Below are 22,606 nucleotides of genomic sequence, written 5' to 3'. Positions count from 1 at the left end.
TCCGGATCCCGGGCCAGAAAGGTCGTCCCACCACCCACCCAGAGGGCCGATTTCATCCCACCACCTCCCCACCTGAATCGGGACCCCACCTGTGCACGAATTCATGCAGTGGGCCTCTAGTATATATTTTTCCAATCTGTCAAAAAAACAGGTAAATATTTTATTCATTTACACAGGACGGCTTTAGTATTGCTGTTGTCATTTTTTTTCTTCTTCAATCTAAGGCAAAAGAGGTTAGTGCCTCTGACTAAATAGCCATGTGCTGCCTGTTTTAAAAATCCTTGTGGCACACCTGTTGAAAATTGCTGGCCTCGGAAGCAAGACAACATGGGATCAAAAGATCTGGGCAAGGTCCAGGCAACAAATGCCTTCTCTATGAGACGAATTAGCCTCACTTGTAAGGATTTCAGAATACCTAAGTGAATATTGCACATAAAAGGAAAGATCTCTGTGCAGCATTTGTTAATGTCCTTTATTGCTAGGTGCACAGTGTCCCCTTGGAGAGGACGGCCTCCAAGTCTCCAGAGAGAATTCTCCCCGATGTAGATCCTCCTGCACAAAAGTAAACGGCAGTGCTGGCAACACGCACTGTATGCATGTGGGATGATCTCCTTGCAAAGAAGAAACTTGCACACACAATTTCTAAGAAACTGTGGTGCAGGCGGGTGTATGTTGCTCTCTTCCTTTATAAAAAAGTCTCTGGGAACTCCGGGGAGAAGACGAAAAGAAGGAAACTCGGGCATTGTTCAGACCTTGCTACCTGCTGATTATGTCTACTATGCTGGTTCTTTCTATTCTCGGGTCTGGACTAGCACCCTAGTTTTAGTCAAATGGGGTTTGAACCATTACTTTTTCGCGCTGTTTTTATGTGTTTGCCCTGTTTCTCCATCACCTGGAAATACAGAGCAAGGAATGTGAAAGCGCCTCAAGGTGCTGGGAGTGCCCCAGGACACCCACACAAGTTCACAAGGACTCCTAGAGCCCTTGCCCCAGTGCTGTCCTCCAGCAGCTACCCAGAGCCCAGGAAGCTGAGCCAGGAGCTCACCCCCTGTTGCCTGGGCCAGGCCTTCCAGGAGCAAGTCTGTGGGGCTAAAGGCAGGAGAACCCCAATAAATCCCCACCTTGGTGGAGCTCCTTAACATCAAGTAGGCTTCCCCTGCCTCCAGGAGCCGGCTAAGGCGGCCTGGCCCCGGGAACACAACGCAAGCACGCGTCCACGCGCAAACAGCCCTGGAACCAGACCGGCTGAGCGTGGAACCCAGGTGCACAGCAGGCCCACGCTCATCCCCTATCCCATCCTTCCTGATGCCGCCCCCCCACCCACGCCTGAGCCCCCAACCGTGACCCTGGCCAGACAACCTGTAACTTTCCAGGCGCACAGCTTCTCCCCATGCTGTGGCCTCCAAGTGTCTCCTGTCCCTCTGAGTGCAGGGAGGGGGGTTCGTCCTGTCCCTGCAGTGCCTGGGGCTCCAGGAAGCCAGCCTCCCAGGGCCGCCCATCAGCACCCAGGAGCCAGCAGAGCAAGGGCCAAAGAAGGAGCTGCAGACAGGAGTTTAGGAGGTGCTCCTGATGCATGGCTCCTCCCAGGGGACCTGGCTCAGGAGACCTGCCCGGGGAGGGCAGGGAAGAGGGAAAGGCAGGGGAGGGGGTCAGCCCAGGCTGTGGCATGAGAGAGCAGGAAGCTGGCCTCCCTAAAAGTGGGTCACTGGAGCAGGCACCCACTCCACCCTAACCTTTACTTCCCAGGCTAGCCCTGGGCCATAGCCGCCATCTGCACCTCATACCCTATACTTTGCAGAGGGAGGCAATGTAAGTACAGAGGTAACATCGTGGTTGCATTGCACACATTTTGTCCCAAGTTGCTATTATTTCTATTTCAGGTGTGTGTGTGGGGGGGGGGGGGGTGTGGGGGAAGGGGAGGGGAGAAAATGCAGGGAGGTGTTCTTTTCCTTCACCTCTCCAGTCTTGTTTTCACTGCAGGCTCTCCCACCCCCGCCTTCCCTCCAGGGCACAAACAGGGGCACCTATCCTGGTTGTGCCCTCCTCTGTCACCCATGCCCTTCTGAAAGGGAATGTGACCCCGGGGCAGCTTGGCGACCCCTCTTCCCTGACTCTGAAGCCATAACTTGCAGCCAGTTCTCCAGTTCACCTGATGCTGAGCAGTAGTTTGAACCAGGTTCCAAGGAACAGAGGATACCTTCCTTCAACATCTAAAGATTTTATGAATTTTATTTAATTGTTGACACTATTATTGATGTCCCAAACCCACCCCCTTTACCCACCTCCACCCAGTCCCCGCCCTCCTCCCTCTGCCCATCACCACACTGTTGTCTGTGTCCCTGGGCTATGCAGACATGTTCTTTGGCTAATCTCACCTTCTTTCATCCAGTCCTCCCCCGCCCCTCCCCTCTGACAGCTGTCAGTCTGTTCCATATTTCCACGCCTCTCGTTTTGTTTTGTTCCTCAGTTTATTTTGTTCATTAGATTCCACTTATTAATGAGATCATATGGTCTTTGTCTTTCTCTGTCTGGCTTATTTCCTTTAGCATAATAATCCCCAGGTCTATCCATGCTGTTTCAAAAAATAAGAGTTCCTTTTTATCAAAAGGTCTTTGGGCAAGGAGCTCTCTTGGTCACCCAAGCTCTCCCCCCGGGGCCTTTCCATTACATGGTTTCCCCTGAGGCTTGCTCTGTGGTTTTCTAAATATATGTATACCCCACTGCATTGTTTGCTGTGCTCCAGAGCTGTGAGATTTTATATCTTTCTCCCTTCTCCTACCCCTCCACCCCCAGGAATTTCACTGGCAAATTGAAGAGGAAAAGGGCAGTTTAGCCTTGAGGAACTGGAAGTACAGTGAGGAGAGGCAGGCTTCCTACTCTCTCACTGTGCTGGAGAAGGTTAGAACCCAACTCTCTTGAGTTTTAAGCCACGGGGTGGCAGTGGGGCTCCTGTAACATGGGTCTGCATCAATAAACATAAAAACACATAAAATGAGGCCCACATAAAATATCAAATAGGGCCATTAATTTCAGAGAAGGTAGAACGCAGTCCTGGTTGTTTGTATGCTAACTGGAAAAGAAAAAATACAAAGAGCTCTTCATGAACATGTGCCATTTTGTACAGGCCTTCAAACTAGACAGCTGGGGATGAAGAATTCCACAGGAAAAGGGGAAATAATTGTCATTGCTAAGTCACTGGAGCAATGGACTAGATGTTTATATGAGTTTAAGAGCACAGAAGCTAAAACTAGAGATTTTCACAGTCCATGCATTTTATTTAGTCCTGTTGCTTTGGGAAGGGTGCTTTAGGAGGAAGTGCAGCTTGGTTGCTAATTGATGGGTCCCAGACTTGGTGTATTGGGTCAAAGCTTGCATTTTCTAAATGAAATAAAATAAAAATACCAGAGTACATTACACATAGTAAGAGTATGTTCTTCCTTTCGTTTCAGTTAAATATGTATGTACTGGGTCAGCCATGTAATATGTATTTTCTTACTGTTCCTTAAGGTAAAAACTTGAAAGCCATCAAAGCAGTGCAGGCTGCAGCCCAGGGCCACCCAACTAGTTAGCATTTGAGAGGGAACATAGGTTCTTTCCCAGCGATCCTGTGCCCTGTCAGCAATTCCATGCTGAGTTGTAGAGAACAAAGAGGAGGCTGAGGAGGAGGAGGAGGAGGAAGAGAAAAGTGACCACTTTTGAGCCCTTTATTCATTCTTTCAACGAATGTGCTTGCACAGCTCCTAGGCCTCAGGTCTGATGCTAAGATCTGGGAATTCAGGCTTCTTAGGCCTCTCACAGTCATGATCACTAAGCCCCTTAGCTTTGGGCCTCCAGATACTGCTGCTTTCCCCAGGGTAAATGAGACCCCTATTATTTCTTTCTCAACTCCAGCTAAGGCTGAAGTTTTCTCTCCTGATCTGTAACGGATATTTTTCTCCACCATTTCACTCGTTGAGTTCAACTTTTACTTACACTGGAAATGCTGCTGAGATGATATTGTCAAATGATGCTTTTGGCCCAAGCTTACACAGTGTGTTTCATGTGCTACCTGTTAGCATCATCAAGAGCAAGAAGGGCCCTGAAGGCATGGCTGAGTGGCTGAGCATTGACTAGGAGCCAGGAGATTAGGGTACAATTCCTGGTCAAGGCACATGCATGCAGGCTCAATCCCCGGTGTGGGGGGTTGCAGGAGGCAGCCCATTAGTGATTCTCTCGCATCACTGGTGTTCCTATCTCTCTCTCCCTTTCCCTTCCTCTCTGAAATCAATAAAAATATCCTTTTTAAAGAAAATAGCAGGAAGGGGGTGAAAAATAATACTAAATTGAATTTTCATTATGTGTCAGGGAAGGGCTGAGCCCTTTCCCATGTGTTACTCATTTAGTATAATTTATGCAGCAGGTTGTATCCCAGAGCCAGTCGTGCTTTGGTCTGTGTCTGCACTGCCCAGGGGCTGCTTCAGTAGAATTCAGTTTAATTAAGCACCTTCCTCCCTGCAGTGCCCTCTGTCCCACTCATCCTGCCTTTTAATTCAGGAGACCATCCAGTCCACCCTCCTGCCTTTGCTTTCACCACTGCCATCCTCAGAACCCACTCCAGGCCCAACTCCCTCTTTCCTCTCCTGCTGCTGACTCAGGGAACCCCTGATCCCAACTCCAAATTCAAGCCAGTTCCAAGGGAAGTGCATCTGTGCCCTCAGATGTGGATACTGACTTCACAGAAGGGCCAGCTCGTGATCAGAACCAAATGTCTAACATTCCTCCCATTTTCTAACACGGTGACCACCCCTTTGAATCACTGCATATGTTAAGTGAATGTCATTCTCCCAACAGAATAAAAATGAGTAGGTGTTACTTATCACACAAATTCTCAAACCTTTTCTTCTCTTCTTGACCTTCCACATTTCTCTTACCAAGCGGCAAGAGAACTACTAAAAGCTAAGGGTCTAAAATATGGCAGGGTTTTCCTCAACAGATTAGGGAGTAAAGATAAATTCATAGATCAAAAAATGCATGAAAAGTAATATAAACAGCCCTAAGGAGACTTCTGTGAGCTACTAAAAAAGAAGTCCTGATTCCTCTAGCTTGCTCACACACGTACATACACACCACCCCTCATCAGTTTACTCTTCTGTCATAGCATTTAAGGGATTAAAAAAAAGAAAAAAAAAACCTCATGGACACACAATAATATAGTGATTACTAGAGGGAAAGAGGGTGTGATGAGGTAGAAGAGGGTAAAGGGGGGATAAAAGTTGATGGAAGGAGACTTGACTTGGGGTGGTGAACACACAATATAATATACAGACGATGTATTATAGAACTGTACACCTGAAACCTATATAATTTTATGAACCAATGTCACCCCAATAAATTCAATTAAAAACAAAGTCACTCAGCTCTCTCTATCTCTGAGCAGCCAAAATTTGAAGGCCCTGGGAGCAGCACTAAAACACTAAAGTATTTTTTCTATTAACGAAATCCTGAGAGGACACATTTGGGGCTAGTCAGGCTACTAGTCAAGTGCTGCCCAGTGGGAGCTCCAGTGTCCAGGCAGGAGCAGCAATGTTCAGACTTCTTAGAATCTCCAGGAAACCGTTGGGAATCCGTTGGGAAACCGTTGGCTGCAGTGGAGATAGGTGCCACCCAGCAGTTACTGGCCTTCCCTTCATGGAAATGAACCTCAACACATCTGAGGGTGGCCCAGATATGGAGCCCGAGCCCACAGGGAAGCAGCAACCAGAGTCCCAGCCGAAGCCATCAGGGCCTGGACCAGACTTGGATGAAGGGGCAGATCTGCAGGCAGCACCACTCCCGGCCCAGAAGCCAGAGCTGCTCTTGGAACAGAAACCAGAGCTGGGCTTGGCTTCAGGGCAGCAGGCAGAGCCACCAGGAGCCGCAGAGTTGCAGAAGTCAAGTTCAGTGAGGTGGGATTCACCTCAAAGGCTGTCTTCCACTGAAGTGGCTCAGAAGCACCGCTGCCAAACCAACTGCCTGGAGGCTCCGCTCTCCCGGGCCTTCCGATGGCTGGGGTGGGAGGTGGGCTCACACCCCTTGGTCTTCCTGCTGGTGCCCATTCTGCTGACAGCTACTCTGAGCACTGGCTTCATTTACCTGCCCAAGGATGAAGAAGAGGACCCCGAGGAACAGTACACCCCTATCAGGAGCCCGGCCAAGGCAGAACGGCGCTTTGTGCAGCAGCATTTCACCACTGATGACTCTTTTCACTTCTCCGTCTTCAGGATGGCCTCTGAGATCTTTTTTGCTTCTATTATAGTGGTGTCCCACTCTGCCTCCTTGCTGGAACAAGAAATCTTGTCAGAAGTTAGCAAATTAGACAGTGCGGTGCAGGCTCTGAATGTGACCGAGGAAGACGGAACCCAGATCCTCTTCAGTCAGGCGTGTGCTAAGAACCAGGGCATCTGTGTGCCCTCCAACCCCCTCCTGTTCGCCTGGCAGGTGAACAAGAAGCTTGACCTGAAAAGCATCACCTTCCCCATCTACACCCTAAATGGCCAGCCTGTCTCCCTGGCCGGCACCCTTGGTGGAACCGTCTTAGGCAACCCAATGGGAACAGACCGTTTACTCTTGGAGGCCAAAGCCATGCGGCTGCAATATTACCTGAAAAGCCAAGAGGAAGAGAATAGTGAGCATAGCAGGAGGTGGCTGTTACATTTCCTGGACGAATTTAGCAATATTGAAGAGAGTTTGGCCTTGAAGATGATCCGGGTACGTGGCAGCTGGGGTTGACAGGGAGGCCAGGAGAAAGTGGGAGGGATAAGAAGACATGTTCCAAGGACCATAGATCCATAGATAGCAATAGCACTCCCTGAGCGCAGGAGTCCTTGATTTGAAGCTGATCAAGTGCTACTGTATTTGGCACTTAATCCAACTTTCTTTAACACCCTGAAGAATGCCACAAATCTTAGTTCCTTGTAAATATTCGGGTGGAAAACACCAATGCTACATCCTCTAGGTAGATCTGTTCAGTACAGACATTGATCTTCAGGCTTAGTTTTAGGGATGGGTTTTCCAGCCAAATCATTTGGGAATTCTCACTTTTAGTTAAAGTCTTTGCTGTTTCCAGGAGCCCCCTAAAATTTGTTTGAAGTTCACTGGAATAAAAAACAATAATAACAAAACTTTAAGCAAATGTTACATGGTGTTACTGAAAAAGATAACTAGCTCAGCGTCTTTCTTTCTTTTTTTTTTTTTTTAAGTAAATTATATCATAGTGCCAGAAACAGGGTAACTGTTCAGTAATTCTTGGGCAGCAAACCTACTAAGACTTCTGAATAGCCTGGTGAAAGTGAGTCACCCATTGGGAAAAGCCTTTGAATACGAGGCCTTGTGAAATGATATTTATTCAATTAAATAGTAAAATATAACAATCTAATAAAAATTTAGAAAAAGCCACAAGATCTTTATGAATAACTAGAGGCCGGATGCACGAAATTCCTGCATGGGGAGAGGGGAGTCCCTCAGCCCGGCCTGCGCCCTCTCACAGTTCGGGACCTCTCAGAGATTGGGCCTAAACTGGCACTCAGATATCCCTCTTGCAGTCCAGGCTCTCACAGTCCGGCACTCCTAGCTCCTTAATGTCTGCCTGCAGCTGAGGCAGGAGAGGCTCCCTCCTCCACCTCTGCTCTTGCCATCCATAAGCCCAGCTTCTGGCTGAGCAGCACTCCCCCTGTGGGAGCACACTGACCACCAGAGGGCAGGTCCTGATTTGAGCGTCTGCCTCCTGGTGGTAAGTGCACATCATAGCGACTCGTCTCTCGGTTGATTTGAATATTAGGGTTTTATATAGGATTTCACTGTTTTATGTAAAATTTAGATTTTGTATTTTCAGAAATTTTAAACTTTGGATTTTTGTAAGAAACTTTAGAGAGCATGCCAGAGATTTGGGGGAAGAAGCAAATCTATATTCTTTATTCTAAAATGATAATTCATGTATTTTGATCTTTTAATGAATTTGAACATTTTTTTCATCAATAAGCTAGAGTATTTTAATAGTGTTTGTAACTCATTCACAAATATTGTAATTAAGAGTTATTCATCTGAGTACATTTCTGTGGCAGGTGGTCTACTTTACATCACTTTCTAGACAACTGGAATTTGAGGCAACTTCAAAGACGGTGATCCCTTTATTTTATGTGGCATACTTTCTAATCATATTATTTTCAATCGTATCATGCTACAGGTAAAATGTTTTATTTGTTTTTATAAAATATTTTTTAATTTATTGTGGTAAAACATATATAATATAAAATGTCATTTTAACCATTTTGAGTTTATAATTCAGTTGTATTAATGACAGTCACACTCCTGTGCAATTGGTACAACTATCTGTTCCCAAATGTTTTCCATTACTATGAGTAGAAATGCTGTAAATATTAAGCAATAACACCCCATCACCTCCTCCCAGCCCTGGTAAACCTTCAAACACTTTGTCTCTGTGAATTGCCTATTCTAGAGATTCATATAAGTGGGATCATATAAAAGTTGTCCTTTTGTGACTGGTTTACCTCACTTAGCACAATGTTTTCAGTGTTCATACATGTTGTAGCATGTATCACAACTTCATTTCTTTTTGTTGCTTAATAATATTCCATTGTATGTATACACCACATTTTATTTAGCCACTTGTCTTTTGATGGGCACTTGGGAATGTTTCTATCTTTTGGCTATTATGAATAATGCTGCAATGAACATTAGTATACAAATGTCCATTTGAACCCCTGTTTTCAATTCTTTTTCATTATATACCTAGAAGTAGAATTGGTGGTGTGTGATAATTCCAGGTTAGGTTCTTGAAGAACTGCTAAACTGTTTTCCACAGAAAACACCTTTTAATATCCCACCAGCAACATCTCCACTTCCTCACCAAACTTGTCATTTTCTGTTTTATGGATTATAGCCATTCAAGTAGTTGCACAATATTATCTCATTGTGGTTTTGATTCACAATTCCCTAATTACTAATGATAAGTATCTTTTGATGTGTTTATTGGCCATTTGTACATCTTCTTTGGAGAAATGTCTATTCAAAGGCCTAAACTCATTTTTTAATGGGGTCATTTGTCCTTCTGTTGTTGAGCCCTGTTATTGATGAATACTTTATATATTTTAAATATTAAACCTTACCAGAAAGATATATGATTCCACCACTCACTCTGTGAATTATCTCTTCACTTTCTTTTTTAAAAATTAAATCTTTATTGTTCAGATTATTATCTATGTTCTTTTTTTTCCCCATAGCTCCCCTCCACCTGATCCCCTCCCCATGCCCTTACCCACCGCCACTGTCCTCATCCATAGGTGTAAGATTTTTGTCCAATCTCTTCCTGCACCCCTCACGCCCCTTTCCCCCTGAGAATTGTCAGTCCACTCTCTTTCTATTCCCCTGATTCTATTATATTCACCAGTTTATTCTGTTCATCAGATTTTTTTTGTTGTTGACTTGATTTTTAGATTCACTTGTTGATAGATATGTATTTGTTGTCACTTTGTTGTTCATAATTTTTATCTTTACCTTTTCCTTCTTCCTCTTCTTAAAGAATACCCTTCAGCATTTCATATAATCCTGGTTTGGTGGTGATGAACTCCTTTAGCTTTTTCTTATCTGTGAAGCTCTTTATCTGACCTTCAATTCTGAATGATAGCTTTGCTGGGTAGAGTAATCTTGGTTGTAGGTTCTTGCTATCCATCACTTTGAATATTTCTTGCCACTCCCTTCTGGCCTGCATAGTTTCTGTTGAGAAATCAGCTGACATCCATATGGGTACTCCCTTGTAGGTAAATGTTTGAGTGCCTCTTGAGTGTGTCGCTTATGGATGTGAAGAGTTGAAATGGTGTCGTCTCACACTGACTACTAGGTACATTGGCTCATGGATCTTCAAGGAGGCGCAAGTCAGATACTGTCTGAGGCCACCCAGTAGGAACTACAGCGAGATCTGAAGACTTCTCCTCTTTGTTTGGGGTTTGGAAGTTTTGGAGCTGTCTGATCCAGCTGCAATTTGTTAAGTTAAGCTGCGAAAGGGCAGGCCATTCATATGCAAAAGCCGCTACGCAGAGCTCAGAGCTCGGGAGGGTTTGTAAATTGGGCGGGGCAGGGTCTCAGGGAATCACTAGGGCGTGGCAACCAATGATGGCTGCCAGTCAGCCCTCTCTGCATCTCCACGTTTCCCCGTCCCCATGTCCCATGCCCCAGCACAGTAAACAATGATTCCTGTGTGCACCTCTGCGAGAGAGCCACCCTCACTTTCCGACCCGATGCCAGACAGTCCAGTTTCTCCCCGTAGGAGTCTGGGTCCCCAGAGTGTCGCCGGAAACTGGAGTTCAGAGCACTCAGGAGCTTGTGTCTCCCTCTTACTTGAAAATGACAACCGCGTCCTCAGTTGCCAGCCCTCTCCACACGCACCTCTGTACCTCTGCTTTTCTGTGGCTCTGCACCTCCTATACGGTCTCAATGCGCTTTTTTCTTTCCTTCTAGTTGTAGAACTTCCACTCAGCCAGCTTTCCCGTGGTTCTGGGTGATAGTCGTTTTGTACTTTAGTTGTAGTTTTGGTGTGATTTGTGAGAGGCAGCACGTACAGGTGTATACCTTATGCCACCATCTTGATTTCTCCTCTCTTCACTTTCTTAATATTGTGCTCAAATGCCCAAAAGTTTTTAATTTTTATGAAGTTCAATTTATCTATTTTTTCTTTCGCTATTGTGCTTTTGGTGCTATATCTAAGAATCCATTAGCAAGTCCAAGGTAATGCACATTTAGCCTATATTTTCTTCTAAGAGTTTATGGTTTTAGCTCTTATATTTAACTTGTTGATCAATTTTAAATTATTTTTATATATTATGTGAAGTAATGGTCCAACTCCTTTCTTATACATGTGGAAATCTGGTTGTAGTAGAACCATTTGATCATGAAAAAATCAATTACCTGTACATATATGGGTTTATTTGTGCACTCTTAATTTTATTGCATTGGTCTATATATATGTATGTCCATATGCCAATACCACACAATTTTGATTATTGTAGCTTTGTTAAAAGTTTTTAAATCTGGAAATCTTAGTCCTCCAACCTTCTTCTTTTTCAAGATTATTTTGGATATGCAGGGCCCCTTAAAATTTCATATAAACTTTGAGGGATGACTTTTCCATTTGTGAATAGAAAAAAAGGCCATTGGAATTTTAATAGAGATTGTGTTGTATCTGTAATTGCTTTAGATGAGATTAACATTTAACAATATTAAGTCTACCTCCCCATGAGCTAAGGAAATATTTTCGTTTCTTTCATCAATGTTTTGTAGTTTTCAATGTACAAGCCTTTAACCTCCTGGGTTAAATTTATTCCTAAGCATTATTTTATTTTTTTAAAATATATTTTTATTGATTTAAGAGAGGAAAGGCGAAGGAGAGAGAAATGGAATTTCTAATGATGAGAGTGAATCATTGATCGGCTGCCTCCTGCACACCCACTACTGGGGATCAAGCCCTTAACCAAGCAAGTGCCCTTACCCAGAATCAAACCTGAGACCCTTCAGTCCTCAGGCCAATGCTCTACCCACTGAGCCAAACCAGCTAGGGCCCTAAGTATTATTTTAGATACTACTTAGATGGAACTGCTTTTGTAATTGGCTTTTGGGATTGTTCATTGCACATGGATAACAACAGAACTGATTTTTGTGTGTTGATTTTGTATCCTGTAGCTTTGCTGAATTTGTTTATTTACTCTAGTATTTTTCTTATGGATTCTTTGGAATTTTCACATATAGAATCATGTAATCTGGGGGAAAAGTTAGTTACTCCTCTTCTTTTTCTATTTGGATTCTTTTTATTCCTATTTTTTGTCTAATTGCTGGCTAATACCACAATGTTGAATATCATTGGTGACAATGGCCATACTTGTTTCTGGTCTTAGAGGGAAAGCATTCAGTTTTTCACCACTGAGTATGATGTTAGTTGTATAAGAAGTTCTCTCTATTCCTTGGTTTTGGGTGTTGGACTTTGTCAAATGCCTTTTCTACATCTATTGAGATGATCATGAGGTTTTTATTTTTTGTTGTATTAGGTGTATTACATTTATTTTCTTATGTTGAACTACTCTTCCATTCCTGGGATAAATCCCACTTGGTCATGGTGTATGATCCTTTTAATGTGCTATTGAATTGGCCTTGATAGAATTGTGTTGAGGTCTTTTGCCTCTATATTCATAAAGATATTGCCATGTAGTTTTCTTGTTATGTCTTTGGATTAAATGTTCCAATCAAAATACATATGGTGGCTAAATGTGTAAGAAAATAAGACCCTTACATATGCAGTGTATCAGAGACTCACTTCAAATTGAAAGATACACAAAGATTGAAAGTAAAACAGTGGAAAAAGATACTTCAAGAAAATAGAAACAAAACCAAAAAAGTTTTGGTAGGAATACTTTTATCAGACAAAATAGACTTTAAAACAAAGACTATCAAAAGAGACAAAGAAGGACTCAGCAATTCAATTTCTGGGTATTTATCTGGAAAAAACTCAAAACACTAAATCAAAAAGACACATGCATCCATATGTTCATTGAAGCATTATTTACAGTAGCCAAAATATGAAAGCAACCTAAGGGTCCATCAATAGATGAATGTATAAAGGATAAGTGGTGCATCTATACAATGGAATATGACCCAGCCATCTATATATATAAAAGCCTAATATGCTAAGTGTCTGACCATTCATTCGACTCTTCAACCAATCACTATGACAGGCACTGACCACCAAGAGGAAGACACTCTGACTGGTCAATTAGCTTGCTGCTGGGTCTGGCTGACCAGGATGGTGAGACAGGCCGGACATGCCCTGGAGTTCTCCCGCAGTCCCTCCCCGGGCCCCATCATGCACTCATGGAACCCCTCAGCCTAGCTTGCACCCTCTTGCAATCTGGGGCCCATCGGGGGATGTCAGAGTGCTGGCTTCAGCCTGAACACTGCAGGCCAGGCTGAGGGACCCCACCGGTGCATGAATTTGTGCACCAGGCCTCTAGTAAAAAATAATGAAATCTTGACATCTGTAACAACACGGATGGACATAGAGGGTATCATGCTGAGTGTAATAAGTAATACAGAGAAATAAAAGACAAATGCCATATGATTTCTCTTATATGTAGAATCTAAAAAACAAAATAAACAAGCAGAACAGAAACAGACTCATAGATACAGAGAACATTTTGATGGTTGCCAGATGGGCAAGAGGTTAAGGGGATGGGTGGAAAAGGTGAATGAATTAAGAAATACAAATTGATAGTTCCAGACTAGTCATGGGGATGTTAAGTACAATATAGGGAATATAGTAAATAATATTGTCATAAGTATGTATGGTGTCAGATGAGTTCTATATTTAATGGAGTGATCACTTCCTAAGTTATATAAACATCTAATCATTTGTGTTCTACACTTAAAACTAATATATGTCAAATATCATTGAAAATTTTTAAAATATAATAAAAAGTAAAATTCAGCCATGGTTTAGAATGTTTTTTAATATAAGAAATTTTAGCTATTTTAATGTGGTGTTGCCTGAAGAAGGTCTTTAGTAATGTTCTTGCTGTTTTGGAATCAGTGGCTCTATTTCTATAGATAACTTTTCTAGTTTTCAAATGTAGGTTCTCTCTTCTACTAAAGATATTTAGAGGCAGGTATCAGTCATTTGTTTTGAAGCAGTTAACAACCAAGTAAAATATAAAACCATTTATGTTTGTCCAAAACAAAAATACAGACCTTGATTGTGTGATTCAAAAAAATTTTTTTGCATTTAGTAACAACTTTTCTACAGTTCACTTCACCAGTAGAGGAGAATCATGAAAATGTTTTAGAAGGAGCCTTTGCATATTCTTTGTTAACCACAATATACACTGAGTGGCCAGATTATTATGATCTCTGAACGCATAAAAATCTGGCCACTCAGTATATATCCTATATAATAAAAGGCTAATATGCAAATTGTCTCCTCAACCAGGAGTTCGACCAGCAGGCTGGCCGGCCAACAGCCCATGTCCCCTCCCCCTGGCCAGGCTGGCCGGACCCCACCCATGCACAAATTCATGCACCAGGCCTCTAATATATCTATACTAATAAAAGGGTAATATGCTAATTAGACTGGAAGACCTTTCAGGAGACCTTACAGACGTCCTTCTGGACAAAGCCATGGGGGCAGGGCTGAGGCAGAGGTGGTTAGGGGTAATCAGGCCAGCAGGAGATGGGCAGTTGGGGGTGAGCAGGCTGGCAGGGGGGCAGTTGGGGGCGAGCAGGCCAGTGAGGGGTGGGGGCACAGGGATTGGGCCTAAACTGACGTTGGACATCCCCTGAAGGGTCCCAGATTGGAGAGGGTGCAGCCTAGGCTGAGGGACACCCACCCCTGTGCATAAATTTCACGCACCGGGCCACTAGTATATATATAAACTGAGTGGCCAGATTATTATGACCACCCCATCAGTACTTCGTCGGGGGGCCACCTTTTGCCTTCAATACTGCAGTGATTCTTCTTGGCATTGATTCCATGAGATGTTGAAAGTTGATGCGAGGAATCTGACACCATGCCTAATGAATTGCACTGTCAGGTTCTATGAGATTTGATGGTTGTGGAACCAGCTGCCTGATGGCTCTTTTAACTTCGTCCCACAAATGCTCAATTGGATTGAGGTCTGGTGATTGTGGGGGCCACCTAAGCAAGGTAAAGTCTCCCTCATGTTCTTGAAACCACTCCTGCACAATACGAGCACCGTGGCATGGCACATTGTCTTGTTGGAAGAAGCCATCTCCATTGGGATACACCAATAGGATGAACTTGATCAGCAACGATACTTAGGTATGTTGTGCTATTGAGACGTTGTTCCACACAAATTAAAGAGCCCAAATCATGCCAGGAAAACATGCCCCAAACCATAACACTGCCCCCACCAGCTTGAAGGGCTGTATTCATGCATGTGGGGTGTGTGCTTTCATGGTGATTCCGCGAAATTCTCACTCTGCCATCTGCATGATGCAACTGAAAACGTGATTCATCGGACCACATGACTATTTTCCAATCCTCGACTGTCCAGTCCTCGTGTTCCTGTGCGAATTGGAGAAGTTTCATCTTGGTAATTGCAGACAGCAAAGGTGTTCAAACAGGCCTTCAGCTACCATATCCCATACGATGCAGTGTACGGCTAATTTGCCTACAAATGTCAGGTGGTCATAATAATTTGGCCACTCAGTGTATATTGACCTAGCTTTGAAATGCAGGAGCTATTTAGGATCTGGATACAGGTAAGGCTTGCCCTCCACTTCTATTGTATTCCATTCACACACCTTTGAAGAACAGAGTGAAATGAACCACCTGCAGTGTTTTACTGTAACTTTATGGTTCTGAAATGCCAGCTATTAGATGAGTGCTTATCTAACTATATAAGAACAACCAAGGACCCTGGCCAGGTAGCTCAGTTGGTTAGAGCATTGTCCCAGTATGCCAAGATTGTGGGTTCCATCCCCAGTCAGGGCACATACAAAATCTACCAATGACTGCATAGTAAGTAGGTAAAATAACAAATTAATCTCTCTCCCTCCCTACCTCCTTCCCTCTCTCCTGCTACAATCAATAAATAAAAATCACCCAGGGAAGTTTGATAAAAGTACAGATTTCCAACTTTTCTGCTTCCTCTTCTCCCCTCCCCCGCCCCGCCCCGCTTTGTGCGGGGAACTTAAATGTCTCCAGCAGAAAGGTGTGGGAATTATTGCCCAAGAGGTGTCTAAGTCAAGACTGTTATGAATTGATGGAATTTCAGTACCACCACAAATTCCATGATTTTTCCCTCCAAATTTACAGGTGTGACTGTGTACGAAACAAAATGTGTGTTGCAGTTTTTGGAGTGATTTCGACTGCCTTCGCAGTGTTGAGCGGCTTTGGCCTGATGTTGTACATTGGGGTGCCATTTGTGACTATAATTAAAAATGCACCATTTCTTGTTCTAGGTGAGTAAAACAAAATGTGAGACTATACACTGAGTATGTGGGGGTATAGGAAACCTAAGAAAGGAGCTTATTTTACATTAAGCAAAATAATTATGTGTAAGTGGCTCTACAGATCCAAAATGAGGTACCAGAAACAAGAAAATAAAATTGAATTATGTATTTTTAGAGATGAAAAAAGCAAGCCACCCCAAATGGAAATGCAAGGAACATGAACAGGCTGTACACACACATACACACCAAAATTGAAAATATAAGTAAAAATATTTGATTTCTCCATTAATTAAGGGATTCAAATTGAACCCAAAGTGAGATATCTCATTTTCTTATTAGATTAATAAAAATTATCAAGATTGAAGTTTTCGGTAAAATTGTGTACAAATGAGCATGCATATTCTGCTGGGGGGAATTTTAAATTGGGACACACTTTCTTTTAGTACAACTTTGCAACAAATAAAAAATACTTATAAATTTAAAAGGGGCCCTGCCAGTGTGGCTCAGTTGTTGAGCATCAACCTGTGAACCAGGAGGTCATGGCTCGATTCCTAGTCGGAGCACAAGCATGGGTTGCAGGCTAGATCCCCAGTAGGTGGTGTGCAGGAGGCAGCCAATCATTGATTCTCTCTCATCATTGATATCTCTATTTCTTTCTCCCTCTCCCTTACTCTCTGTAATCAATAAAAATATATTTTAAAAAATATTTAAAAGTGGATATCTTTGATCTATCAATTCTACTGTTTGGAATTTGGCCTATTAATTGAACAATTGCTTGAAAAGTAGAACATGTTCATTTTGGTGTAATTTAGAATAGGAAAATATTGAAAACAACCTAATCCCATATCAAGATGGGATTGGTCAATTCAAATATAGCATATTAAATTTTTGAAATAATTTTCAGTCTTTAAAAAGAAGTAGACACATTAAATGAAAAATGAAATATTATATTTAATGAAATAGTAAATGAAACAATACTAGTTATTAAATGAAATGTTTGAAATTAAGTGGTATAGTTATATCTGTATATTTGTACAGAGCAAATTCTGAATGGATAAACACCAAAATGTTAGCAGGAATTATCCCAAGGTTGGAATTACAGTCACTTAAATTATTAGTTTGTATTTCTCTGTAATTTCAGAATTTATTTTAGAGTAAACATGAGAAAACAAAGGTGTTTATATTTTGGAAAATAAGCAACTTTAAAGAAATAATATTTGGTTTCCTGGGGGAGATAGTGGATTAGCTATAAACTGGATGTCAGCTTATTTATTCTAGCTCTTTAGTGCAAACCTTCTTCCTATACACTCACATTTAATCACTCAGTCTTCCCCACAGCCATAAATAAGTAAAGTGTGTATACTGACTTAATATAAACCATTTTTTGTATAGTCTGTGTGTACATAGGAGTGTATGTGTGTGAGTGTGTTTGTGAGTGCAGCAACTCAAAAACTATATGTGGATAATTTCTTAACAGTGTTCTATAAATAATAAAACTAGTTTGTTGGTTTTTTTTTTTTTTTATTGATTTCAGAGAGCAAGGGAGAGTGAGATAGAAACATCAATGATGAGAGAGAATCATTGAATGGCTGCCTCCTGCACACTCCCCATGGGTGATCAGGCCCGCAACCCAGACATGTGCCCTGACCAGGGATCAAACTGTGACCTCCTGTTTCAGAGGTCAATGCTCAACCACTGAGCCATGGCGGTTGGGCACAGTCTGTTCCATTTCCATGCTCCTGATTCTATTCCATTCATCTAATAAATATCAGTGAGTTCATTCTTGGTTATTTTAATTTAGATACTTCTACCACCATCATACCCATAGAACATCCGAATTAGAGGCAAAGTTGCAATCTCCATTGTAATCCATGTAATCCATAGAAATGATCCCCCCAAATATAAATTAAGATCAGCATTTTAGTTCAAAGTACTGATTGTATCATTACTCTAGTAGAAAGCGTGAGGAGGTAAAATGTATCTGCAGCATGCTCATGCTGTTCTTTCTAATCCCCTTTCTTCTTTGTATTTCTCCTTTCCCAATCTTTAATGACAATTTCAAAGTCTGCTTTATTCCAAAAAATATCATGAAATGTCAATGTAGAAAAGAACTAATCACCTAGTAGACATTAATATGCAAAGGATCCTTGAGATTTATTTTGAGACATAAATCTGATATTAAGAGTACTTTCATTTTAATGAGAAAAGACTTTAAACCGGCAAGTGAAGTTTGAATGAGAGCATTCTATCAAAAACAGATAGCAGGGAAACTGTGTGTGTGTGTGTGTGTGTGTGTGTGTGTGTGTGTGTGTGTGTGTGTGTCTATAAACTATGTGGTGCCTCTCAAATCATACCACATTGATAGCTAGATGCTAATTGTAGAACAGGTAAATCCAGCTTATATTTTAAGCAACAAATGATTGCTCATTGTGTTTGTGCATTAGTATGAAATGACTTAGGAGAGAAAATGGTTTCTCAAGTAATCTAGCAGAACAAAGATGCATTGCTAACCCTGCTTCCACTAACAACCAGTCAACCAGGTTTCCTGACTCATCATTGAAATACCTTAAATGAAGATTAGGAGTAGAATATATTGTGCTACGGCCAAAGAATAGGAGTATGTACAAAGCACAGAGCTATTACAGAAGAAGGAGTGATGATTTCTGTTGTGGATTCAGAGGCAATGAGAGACAGTAGCATCAAAGCACAGATTGGGCAAGGTAAATAAGACCTGAAAGAAATGGAAAATAAAATGGTTTGCATTGATCTCTTTGAGTTTTTAAAATAAGTTTTTATTGATTTTCAGACAGAGAGGAAGGGAGAGAGAGGCAGAGAGAGAGAGAGAGAGAGATGTGAGAGCACAACATTGATCCATCACCTGCTGCACGGGTCCTACTGGGGATCAGCCCATAACCTAGGCATGCGCCCTGACAGGGAATCAAACCAGTGACCTCTAGGTGCATGGGATTATGCTCAACCAACTGAGCCACATGGGCCAGGGAGATCTGTTTAATTTTTTAATAGAAATTGTTATTTATGAAGGTTGTTTCTTTTTTTAACAGGTGTTGGGGTCGATGACATGTTTGTTATGATTTCCGGCTGGCAGAAGACCAAACTCATGAATAGCATAAAACATCGTATGTCCAGGACCTATTCAAAAGTGGCAGTGTCCATTACAATCACCACTGTCACTAACATCCTGGCCTTCTATACGGGGATTATGACCTCTTTCAGATCTATACAGTACTTTTGCATCTATACAGGAACAACCCTGTTCTTCTGTTATTTGTATAACATCACCTGTTTTGGAGCAGTCATGGCCCTGGATGGTAAAAGAGAAGTAGCCTGTCTACGTTGGTTAAAAAAGCCGGATGCGGCTAACGAGAAATGTTCCTCTTTAAAAAGATGCTGCTGTCTCCCATTTGATTCCCTCCCAGATGAACAGGAAGCTGATATTCATCCAATGAATTTGTTCTTCAGAGACTATTTTGGCCCTTTTCTCACAAACAATAAGACCAAGTTTTTCGTAGTGCTTCTGTACCTGTTGTACCTCATAAGTAGTATATGGGGATGTTTCAAAGTGCAGGAAGGTTTAGACCTTCGAAATTTGGCAAGTGACGATTCCTACATTACACCATATTTTGATGTAGAAGAAGATTATTTTCCACGTTACGGTCCCAAGGTTATGGTTATTGTTACTGAAACTTTTGACTACTGGGATAAAGACGCTAGGCAAAAATTGGAACAATGTCTGGCAGATTTTGAAAACAATGGCTATGTAGAAAAAACTCTTACCGAGTTTTGGTTACGAGAATATGTGAAATATATGAAAGATAAAAAGCAAGATATAAATAATAAGAATACTTTTATGAACAGTATTTCCAATTTTTTTGTGGATTTTCCTCATTTTAAGTATGATGTTAATATTTCATCATCACATGAAATCATTTCTTCCCGGGCCTTCATTCAGACCATGGATATTTCTACTTCAACCCGTAAGAAGAAGATGTTAATCCAGTTCCGAAACTTGGCCAAAAATTGTGAAATTCCCCTAATGGTGTACAACCCAGCATTCATATATTTTGATCAGTACACTGCAATAATAGAAAACACTGTTCGAAATGTCATTGTTGCATCAGCAGCTATGTTTGTTGTTTCCTTATTGTTAATTCCTCATCCACTGTGTTCCTTGTGGGTAACTTTTGCTATTGGTTCTGTTATTGTAGGAGTAACGGGTTTCATGGCATTCTGGCATGTCAATCTTGATTCCATAGCCATGATTAATCTTGTCATTTGTATAGGGTTTTCTTTTGATTTTTCTGCACACATTTCTTATGCATTTGTTTCCAGTTCTAAGCCCTCAGTAAATCAAAAAACAATTGAGGCATTGTATATGCTAGGCTACCCTGTGTTACAAAGTGCAGTTTCAACAATAATAGGGGTGTCTGTCTTATCTGCAGCTAAAGCATACATCTTCAGGACATTTTTTAAGATTATGTTTCTTGTTATGGTATTCGGGGCTGCTCATGGTCTAATTTTCATTCCAGTATTCTTAACCTTTTTATGAAGGTTTGTTTGAATATCCACTAGCAAATCAAAGACCAATTATAGAATTCCTGATTGCCCCAACTCAATCTGATAAACGTGCACTATTAACAAAAGTCAACAAACTAAAAACAAAGGCACATTTCCTTGAATTGAAAATCCCATTTTAAAATGTTATTTAAAATATCCTGAGAAACATTCATTAGTCTTTCATTAAAATATCTTTACTAAATTAGAAATTGTTGTCATATTTATTATAATCTATGCACAATGAAGTATAAAGTATAAATTTCCAGTTTTTTCCCCATTTATTTCATCATTACAAGTTCCTGCCTGGAATTCAAGTGTTTTATACCATAAATGGAATTTTTAAAAATCCTCACCTGAGGATAATTTTTCCATTGATTTTTAGAGAGTGAAAGAGAGGGGAAGAGACAGAGACAGAGAAATATTGATGTGACAGAGACAAATCGATTGGTTGCCTCCCACATGTGCCCTGACCGGGATCAGGGATGGAGTCTGCAACCTAGGTACATGCCCTTGACCAGAATGGAACCCGGGACACTTCAATCCACAGGCTGACACTCTATCCACTGAGCCATACTGGCAGGGGCAATATTATTTTTATTGTACTTTCTGTATGTATTATTATGAAAAAGTTTAATTTACTTATTCTCCCATTCTGGGGCTAGTCTATGTGTTTTCTTAATGGTATTAAAATGAACTGAAGTTTTTAAAATTTTGAAATCCAATTTATCTTATTTTATGTTTTTGGTTAGTGTTTTCAGTGTCCTCTCTAAGAAATGTTTGTTTCTTCCAAGATTAGAAAATATTCACCTGTCCAACATAAGTATAGGGGGTGCTCACCTCCTCCCACAACCACATCAAAATTACAGCTACACAACACAACAACCCTCATTCAGAACCTCCTGAATTCAAGCTGAATGGAAGTCCTACAACTATAAAATTAAAGAAGAGGACACATCAAAACTGGTAGGAGGGGAAGAGACGTGGAAGGGCTGATCCCACTCCCAATGCATGGTGGATTATCTGGAGGGCTTTTAGACTGTGCAGTTCCCCCCTGAGGATCAACCCCCCCCCCCTCCGCCCCACACACACACACACAGCTCAGGGTTTCAGTGCCAGAAACAGAAGTCCCATAACTTGTTACTGTAAAAACCAGTATATTGAAGCTGAGACTGCTGGTGTCCCAGGCAGTTCCTCTTAAAGGGCCCACATATGGACTTATTTGGACTCACTCCCTCTGAGCTCCAGCTCAAAGGCAGCAGCTTGAAAGGCATGAGAGACATATGGGGAGGAACTGAATTATTTGGCATCAGGGTGAAAGCTAGAGGGCCAGCCTTCTCCCAGATGGGGGTGCTTGTAGAGGCTATCTTTTATGAGCCCTTTACCCTCAGAGCCAGCAGACAGGTGCCCTATCTGAGACTCTATTAATATGGCTCATACTGTTTGCCCCACCCTGGTAATTTTGAGACCCTGCCCCACCTAACTTTCAGGCCCACCCAAGCTATTTCCAGTGGCTTTATCATAGGAATAACCTGTCCTGGCTCTGGCTTCAGATTTTTCAAAAATCTCTCAGACAAGCTGCATCTGGCCTCAGCAAGCCCCATACCTCTCACTAAGTGGTTCCAGGCCTGGCAATAGCAGAAGCCAGCCTTGGTTCACAGCTTGGCCTTGCCAGGGTACCTCCAAGCTCAGCACAAGAAGTAGCCATCCACAGATCACTTTGTAACTTATGCCTGGTGGCCCCAGTCAGTGGTTGATATTGGCCTGGACCTTCTGGGAGACCCCAGGGCCAGTGCACCCAGTGGAAAACTTCAGACCATGTTGAAGCACCATCATCCAACCACCTCCATAAGTGACACACTCAAGGGGTGGCTACCAGAGACCTACTTCAGTAAGTCTTGCTTTGTGTGGTGGACTCTTGCACAGCTGATCCTCCTAGGTGGTCACAGGTAGGTGGTCAGTGATCAAAGCCAGTCCTGGAAGCTGATCAGCCTGAACAAATTGATGGGCCAAGAGCAATCAAGACTCAATTACAACAGAAGGGTGT

At 42.0% G+C, this 22,606-nt stretch overlaps 1 protein-coding gene across 1 annotated transcript; it reads left to right on the top strand.

The window, feature by feature from the left end:
- The first annotated feature begins 5,562 nt into the window (after positions 1-5,562).
- Positions 5,563-20,719, top strand: LOC103287946 (patched domain-containing protein 3). Its single transcript, XM_008143682.3, has 4 exons — positions 5,563-6,726; positions 8,079-8,200; positions 15,851-15,996; positions 19,050-20,719. Exons 1-4 carry the CDS (start codon positions 5,563-5,565, stop codon positions 20,552-20,554), a joined length of 2,937 nt encoding a protein of 978 aa, XP_008141904.2. The 3' UTR covers positions 20,555-20,719.
- The last annotated feature ends 1,887 nt before the right edge of the window (positions 20,720-22,606 follow it).

This window comes from Eptesicus fuscus, chromosome 2 (genome assembly GCF_027574615.1).
Source record: "Eptesicus fuscus isolate TK198812 chromosome 2, DD_ASM_mEF_20220401, whole genome shotgun sequence".
Taxonomy (NCBI): Eukaryota; Metazoa; Chordata; class Mammalia; order Chiroptera; family Vespertilionidae; genus Eptesicus; species Eptesicus fuscus.
Note: the sequence above shows the minus strand (reverse complement) of the source record. Positions and strands in the feature narration are given on the sequence as shown.

What these genes read in the sequence shown, in the direction of transcription:
- LOC103287946 (XM_008143682.3), top strand. Translation starts at nt 5,563, where the DNA reads ATGTTCAGACTTCTTAGAATCTCCAGGAAACCGTTGGGAATCCGTTGG. An exon ending in TGGCCTTGAAGATGATCCGG is followed by an intron (nt 6,727 to 8,078) that starts GTACGTGGCAGC and finishes TTTCTGTGGCAG; the next exon opens with GTGGTCTACTTTACATCACT. An exon ending in TGCACCATTTCTTGTTCTAG is followed by an intron (nt 15,997 to 19,049) that starts GTGAGTAAAACA and finishes TTTTTTTAACAG; the next exon opens with GTGTTGGGGTCGATGACATG.